The 7,696-nt window shown below is 45.3% G+C and overlaps 2 protein-coding genes across 2 annotated transcripts in view; both read left to right on the top strand.

Annotated features, from left to right (window-relative positions):
- Nucleotides 1-4,987, top strand: part of PDCD7 (programmed cell death 7) — a 21,446-nt gene extending 16,459 nt beyond the window's left edge. Inside the window, exon 7 of the mRNA XM_045285650.1 lies at nt 2,930-4,987. Coding sequence (XP_045141585.1) covers nt 2,930-3,026 — 97 coding nt within the window. The 3' untranslated portion in view covers nt 3,027-4,987. The remainder of the gene's footprint in view (nt 1-2,929) is intronic.
- Nucleotides 4,584-7,696, top strand: part of UBAP1L (ubiquitin associated protein 1 like) — a 13,964-nt gene continuing 10,851 nt past the window's right edge. Inside the window, exons 1-2 of the mRNA XM_004711987.2 lie at nt 4,584-4,594; nt 6,716-6,887. Coding sequence (XP_004712044.2) covers nt 4,584-4,594; nt 6,716-6,887 — 183 coding nt within the window. The remainder of the gene's footprint in view (nt 4,595-6,715; nt 6,888-7,696) is intronic.

Here is a 7,696-nt window from a genome sequence, read left to right as displayed (position 1 = left end):
CGCAGGGCCTCCACGAAGGCAGAGCCCAGGACGGTGAGGGAGAAGAGCTGCTGCTTCCGAGAAGGGATCCTGGCATAACCGATGAGGCTCCCAAACACAGTCCCAACTGTGGCAGCCCCGGCCCCGATGAACTTGACGGCTGTGTCCTTTGAGATGGAGCTGGTTTGGAAGGTATGACTGGGGATGAATGAGGTCCGGGAATGTGGGCTGTCAAGCTGCTGAAGCTCCTCTCTCAGTGTCTGGGCTGTTTTGCAGCAGCACAGACCGGGGTCTGCTCAGCAGCTGGGGAGCTCCCACCCAGGGAGGGGTGGAGATGAATTTGGCGCCGGCATACGTTTTCAGGGGCTGAGGGGCAATGGCTGGCAAGTGGCTCCTAGTGCAGAGAAAGCTCCATGACCTTTCCATTTCAATGTTTTCACCGACTTGAAGCCTCACGTGAAGAAGAATGTATCATCAGTTCGGGAGGAAGGCTGTTTAACCACCTGAGACCTGCAGGTAACACAACCTTGCTGGCTGAAAGTGAGGAGGACTTGAGACGTTGATGACGATCCAGGACTACACCCTTCAGTGTGAATGACACCTCAACATTAAAAAAAAAAAAGATTTAACCGCACAACTGGACCAATAAGCAACACGGTAGCTATTGAAATAAAGAAAAGACCGATGTTCTCAAGGAGTTCATTTTGTTAGGATCCATAATCCATGCACACGGCTGTAGCATCAAAAAATGAGCACAGGTCACACTGAGCACATGTGTTACAGAGACATCTGGCAAGTGTCAAAGACGTTGCCTGGAGGGCTAAGGTGTGCCTGACCCAACCTAGATATTCTCCTTCGTCTCCGAGACACGTGAACATTGGACACGGAATTAAGAGGGCTGAAGAAAACTGGAGGCCTTGTCTGGATTACGGCGTGGGTGGAGAACCCCGAAGACGGCGTGATCTGCCAGGAGCGGGAACACGTCTCTCATGAGAAGCACAACTAGAGCGTCCCTGAAAGTGAGGGTGGTGACGTCACCTCATCTGCTTTGGACCTGCTCCCAGGAGGGACAGCACAGCCTCAGTAAAGTGGGTGTCGGCCAAACAGGAAACCCTCACTGAGGTGGACAGGCACAGTGCTGCAGCGATTGTGAGGATCGTTCAGGACAGGGCCGTCTTGTGTTGTACAGAGGTCTCTGAATTGGAACAAACGTGACACAGAGAAAAACCAGAAAACCACGGCTGAAGTAAGGAGGCGAGAGTTAGCAGAGCTTCAGAAGTCCTTGTCTGGAGTTTAATTTTTACTGAGAAAGGGTACGGACGCCTGGAGGCTTTTAAGCAGAGAGTAGTATAGTGTTGTCTTTTGAAACGTCATTCGTGTGTGGGTGTGAAAAGATGGAGACCAGTTGGTCAAGTGAGATAATGGGCACTAAGATAGCATGATGGCAAGCGGAGGGAGAAAGGATGGCAGGATTCCAGAGATTTGGGAAATCCTGGCAGGGGATTTGAAATAGGCCGTGATGAGGGAGAAGGAAGTGTCAGGAGTGAGTTCTAAGCTTGCGCACCAACCGAATGCCACCATTCCATGAGCTATTGAGCCCTGGAAGAGGAGGAGGAGTTTGAGCGTGGGGTGGGGTGTGCATATGGATACCTGAAGTTTGAGGCACCCTTGAACCATCCTGTGGGCGGGGGTGGGATGGGGGAGGGGCGGATGCCTTGTGGGCTCGTGTTTGTTCTCAGAAGAGAATTAGACAATCTTAATTTGTGAGTCACTGGCATGTAGATAATTGAAGCTGTGGGCCAGGATGAAGCCATTTAGAGTATGGTGGATAGCTTTAAAAACAGTACTAATGTCATTGCCTGGACCCCATCCCAGACCAATGACCACAGCTTCCACCCCTGTCCCCTGCCTCCATCAGGCTCAGATGGGGTCAAATGAGCTCCGACCCATGCCTGGTGTTTGAAAAGCTCTGGGTTTGCATGTTGGGAGACTTTCAGCTTGCCTACCTTTCCTTATTTTCCCATTCCTCCACCACATCCCATCCCACCCTCAAAGCCCTTCAGGTATCTGCCCATCACCAGTGACTGAAGTCCTACGCAGCTCCTCCAATCTAGCCTTCAAATTTATTGCAGTTTGCTTTCAAACAACGCCCTGCAATTCTCTGCCCTGCTCCCTTGCACAAGCTCTGCCTTCCCTGTGGTCTTGCTCTTAGCCTCACCCGTTTTCTACTCACAGGCTCTTCTCCCACTCCGCAGGGCCCAGATCAAATCCCATCTCCTCAGCCCCCACTAAGATCTAGAACACTCCCCTCCCGCTAGAGAATTGCATTCCATAATGCTAGGCACCTGCCATTCTGCACGCAGCAGTGCTCACCCCTGTTTCAGAATGTTTTCACTGAGACTCACTCTTGCGATTCTCATGGGATGTCTTCCCACAATCCTCAGACCTTAAAGCACCCCCAGAAACAAGTATGGGGCTAACTGGAGAATATCTAAGAAGATGAAAATATCAGGTTGGATGGGAATGCAGGAGTTTGGAGGATGGCGCTCACTATACCTTTTCAGTGGGCAAGCAGTTCCCCCTGGACCCTTAGCAACACTGTAGCCTTTTCCCCAGAGTCTGAATGAGAGCTGAACATGTGAATGACAAATCTCAGAATCCCAAAGACCTGGACTTCCTGTGTCCCCCCACCACATCCTCTTCCTCAAAGAGTCTGTAGGAACCATCTGATATGGGGCAAATGACACTGATGACGTGGGTCCTGCCTGATCCTGTATGGGAGAGACAGCCCTAAAAGCCACTTCCCCTTGTACTCGCAGATGGATTTCCAGGCCACCGGGAAGTCTTACCTGCATTAAGATGCTGACAAGAGTGGGTGGAGAGGGGAAAGAGATGATGAGAGAATTAAGCGATTTGCATAATCTGGTCTCATTTGACCTCTTGCATTTAGCTTGCCTCTCCTGAGGAACAGTTGGCTGTCCTGTAGGGAAGGAGAGGACTCCAGTGACCCGCAGCCGCGGAACTTCACATCTTCCTGGCAGGCATGACAGATTGGGTTGAACCTGAGAGCCTCTCCGACAGGCTCTATTGCAAACACTGATCGTTCACTAAACGGCAGACTTTGTGGTCAAGAGCCGAGATTTTGTGTATATTACAGACAGTCATGAGCTCGAATTCTGTGTGAATGAGTGTAGTTTTTGAAGTTTGATTGGCATAGAATTCACATGTACAATTCAATAGTCCGTCATATTAAGAAGTGTTGTGCAATCATCACCACAATCAATTTTAGAACATTTTCTTCTTTCTCATACTCATTAGCTCCCCAGTTCCCCCCTGTCATATTCCCATGAAACCAGTAATCCAGTTACTGTCTTTATAGATTTACCTACCCTGGATTTCATATACAGAAAAACATACCCCTAACCCCCTCCCAAAGAAACCAACACCAATAACAAAGTAAAACAGAAAAACATCAATTGGAAAGAAAGCAGAAAAATATTAAAAGGGAAATCTGGTGATAAGGGTTGTGTGAGTGAGTTTTTAATCAGCTCGAACAGATAATTTTGACTAATAATAACTGATTTTCTTTCTAGCAACACGTCATGTTCCACATCCCCATCAACCTTGATATTACTGGCCTTTATTTTAGCAATTCATGTGTGTGTTTGCACTCGCCCATTAAGTAGTAATCTGATTGTTTTACTTTGCATTTCCATGATGATTAGTGAGGCTAAACAACTTGGCATGTATTTATTGTTTATTTGGATATCTTATGTTGTAAAATGCCTGTTTAAATCTCTTGCTACTATTTCTATTTGGTCTTTTTTTCTTATGATTTGTAGAAATTATTTTCATATTTGTATGTGTTACAAATGTCTTCTGTGATTTGTTTTTTCACTCTTTTAATGATCTCTTTGGTGAATGGGTTGTTCTTAATTTTAAAGTAATGTAATTTATCAGTCTTTTATAGTTATTCATTTTAAATAATCCATTGGCAATGGAAAAACCTTTAAATTACTTTTCACATTTAGATCTACAGACGATCTCGAATTGACATTTATGTATGATGTGAAGTAAAGTCAAGATTGTGATTCCCCCCACCCCTTGACCCCAAGTGGATATCCATTTGGCAGAGAGCCATTTTTGCAATTTTAACTTTTCCTTGTGATTTGGGTGAAAGCTTACACAGCACATTCATTTCCGACTCATATACGTCTTGTATATTAATTGCAACCCCCCATAGTGTAACAGCGCTCATTTCACACAGAACCATTTATTGAAAACATCCTTTCCTACTGAGCTGCAGAGCCAATTCTGTCAGAAATTAAAGGTCCAGACATGTGTGGTCTGTGTCTGGGTTTTCTTTTTTGTTCTATTGGCCTCTGCGAGTCCCAACTCCACTCTGATGTTAATGTGTGTCCTCTTGGCTAGGCCCTGATTCTCAGGAGTGTATAATTATCTTCCATTGGCGATCTGATGTAAGGGGTGTTTTCTGGTGTGTGGACATCCAGGCAGAGCTATTGAAATAGACAAGCTCATCCCACCACGTGTGAGCAGAACTGTCCTGAGAGCTCTTTTCCTGAGGGCCTTTTCTTAACATCGCCATGGACTGCAGGTTGGTGAGCGCCCTGAGAGCAAGTCTTGTTGAAATGACCCCTCTCTCCTCATCCAGAGATGCTGTCAGTCTGTCTCTCAGGGACAGGAGTGCTCATTTCCCACCCCAGCTAGGATGGCAAGCTAGAGACAAAATCCAGGAATGGGGTCGTAAAAAAAGGCACATGAAACTTTACCTAAATATGCTTTTGTTTTACTTTTGTCAATACCATTTGGTGATCTGTGTATTTTCAATTGCTTTTTCTTCTGCTTTCTGTATTCTACCCTCTCTGAATAATATAAAAGAGGTTTGGCCATGGAAGAGGGGCTGCAGTGTGGAGAGGAGTTCCCTTTGAATATCCCACTGCAGCCTGGGCTCACCTGATAGGAAAAATAAAGACTAAAATAATTTTAATCGGGCATTGTAGTGGTCTTCTTTTATCTGAACCCGCAACACTATCATGTTCTGTCTCCATCCTGCATTGGATTTATCATCCTCGAATCTCCAGCTCTTGGGATGTGAGTCAGCATATCACGCATTCTTCAGATTTTTGGATCCACCAACTCCTACGGTCTCATGAGCCATCAGGCTGATCTGCTGATTTGGGGGCTGTTGGCTCCTGCAACCATGTGAACCAGGAGAAGCCTCCAGTCTACACCTGACCCATGGATTTAGGACTTACCAGCCTCTACAACTGCATGAGCCATTTGAAATAAATCTCTCTCTAGATATTTTAAATACATATTTATCTAGTTTTGCTCCTCTAAAGAATCCAGACAAAAACAACTAAAGTGTCTTAATCATTGTAACTAACTTCAAAGTATCTTGATCTCTCATAGGATACACTTTCTAATTATGTTACTTCTTCAAGATTGTTTTGGCTTTTCTAGGGCCTCATCATTTCGTTTAAATTTTAGAATTAGCAAAAAAAAATTTTTTTTAGAATTGGCTTGCTAGTTTATAACAAAAAATGTGCTGGAGTTTTAATTCCTGGAATCTATAAATCCACATGGGAAGAATTGTTATCTTTATAATGTTGACCCTGACCATCCATGAACATAGTGTTTTCCCCCACTAAATTGAATGTTTTAATTTTTCTGTGAAGAGAGCTTATACATCTTTTATAACATTTATTCATAGGTAGTTGGTGTAATTTAAATGGTATGTTTAAAATTTTTCAATCTTTAATAAAAATTTTAAGGGCTACCATTTATATACTTTATTTGTATGTAGAGATGCAATTTACTTTTAAAATATCGACCTTAAATGTTGTGGGTTCAAATAAGCAACTGACACTATAATGTCTTGATCACTTGGAAGCGTCTATTCAGTGAGCTGGGCTACGGTGAAACTAAAGACGTTTCCCTTTATAGCAGCCATGAGTGGACTTCTCAGTCCATCTTTAAGGCCAAAAAATCATGTATCACCTGTCTAGGGCTCAAGCAAGCATGAACAGAGCAGAAAGCAAAATTACTGGATTAATTGTAAGAAGAGTAAGCATGCGTTACATGGTACATTCCTTATCATAAAAGAAACTACTCAAATTGACTATAACATCATGGTCACCATGACAAGATGATCAGAAAAGAAACAATACCAAAATGGATTGTCACGTCCTGGTTCTCATGACAAGATTAACTGCACCATTCAGATGACAACATCGAAGGGAACAATATTGAAAAATAATCAAACGATATATTGAAGAATAGTCAAAACCAGGCGTAGTGTCCTGAACCTGGAAACATGGGAGCACATTCTAAGATTAATCACCGGCAGAGACTTTCCCGTCAGGGGAGGGAGGACGGGCAGGTCCACTAGCAGTCAGCTTTCCAAGATGGGAGGGAGGACGGGCAGGTCCACTAGCAGTCAGCTTTCCGAGATGGGAGGGAGGACCGGCAGTCACTTAGCAGCTTGGATTTTCTTTTGCTCGTCTGCCTCAGTTACTGAATGACCTTTCTAAATTATCTGACTGATTGTGATCACTTTATTTGTAGATTCTTTTGGATTTTCTACATGCAATTATAGACAAATAATGGTGGTTTTTATTTCTTCCTTTTCAATCCTTATGCTTTTTTTCTCCCCTAAAAGGCCATTTGAAGTTTGAGCCAAGTCCTCAGGACTGCACTCTCTTCCTGCCACCAGGCGGCCTGCCCTCGCCGTGCTCAGCTCTCTCACCACCACTCGCTCGGACAGGATGAACGCCCTGGATGGTGTCCCCTTCAAAGTAGCCAAGGGACTTGTGGTGGACACAGAGCGCTGTCCCGGGCCTGAGCTCAGCATCACAGCTTGCAGAGAGGTTCTGTTGGGCTCCATGGTAAATCCATCTCTCTGCCACGTTGTCTCCTAGCTCCTGGGTCTGGGTGAGGCCGAGTCCTTCTCCTGGGATGTTTCCTGCTCTGGTATATATTCTGGAGAGCCAGGTGATGGGATTATTCAGGAGGGCTTGTTTGAGACTTAGAGGAATTAGGAGGTAGCCTGTGTGAAGTTGATTACAAGTCCTCACAAGCACATGTCAATTATTCTCTTCCTGACTAGCCTATCACTGAACTTCCTCCATTAGAGGAATCACTCCTTGGGGCTAAGACACTATTTCCAGAACCCTTTGTTAAAATTCAGACAGTTAGTAGGAGATTCTTAGAAGGCATTACTGTCCCAAAGACCTAAGCAGACCTAGAGCAGTCTTCCCTGGCTGTGCCCTTAGAGCTCCCCAGGTTTGTGGCCCTCACAGTGGGATATGCCCGCCCTCCCACCTTTGCCTCACAACCCCTAAGCCCATGTGGTCTAATCACAGTGACCTCAGGAGAAAGAAATCCTCGTGGTACAGTGGGTTAATACTGAGCTGTTAACTGAAAGTCAGTGGTTCTCCTCCCCCCAGAGAATTTACTTCAGAGGACAGCACTGAAGCTGCAGCTCAGGGAGAGAGACATGTCTGATCAGAGCACACAGGAGCAAATGAAGGGAGAAGAGAGAGTGGAGCACATCCTGGCCCACCAAGCCTTGAGGACCATATCTCTGCTCAGAGCAGCCAATGAACAGAAGGGACCATATGGCCGGCCCCACTATGAGACAGGACATCCCTCACTGACCCATAGCCTTACAGGGGACAACACTGGAGGCACAGTG

The sequence above is a fragment of the Echinops telfairi genome, unplaced genomic scaffold (genome assembly GCF_000313985.2).
Source record: "Echinops telfairi isolate 266 unplaced genomic scaffold, ASM31398v2 ScPeMD7_7475;HRSCAF=8513, whole genome shotgun sequence".
Taxonomy (NCBI): Eukaryota; Metazoa; Chordata; class Mammalia; order Afrosoricida; family Tenrecidae; genus Echinops; species Echinops telfairi.
Note: the sequence above shows the minus strand (reverse complement) of the source record. Positions and strands in the feature narration are given on the sequence as shown.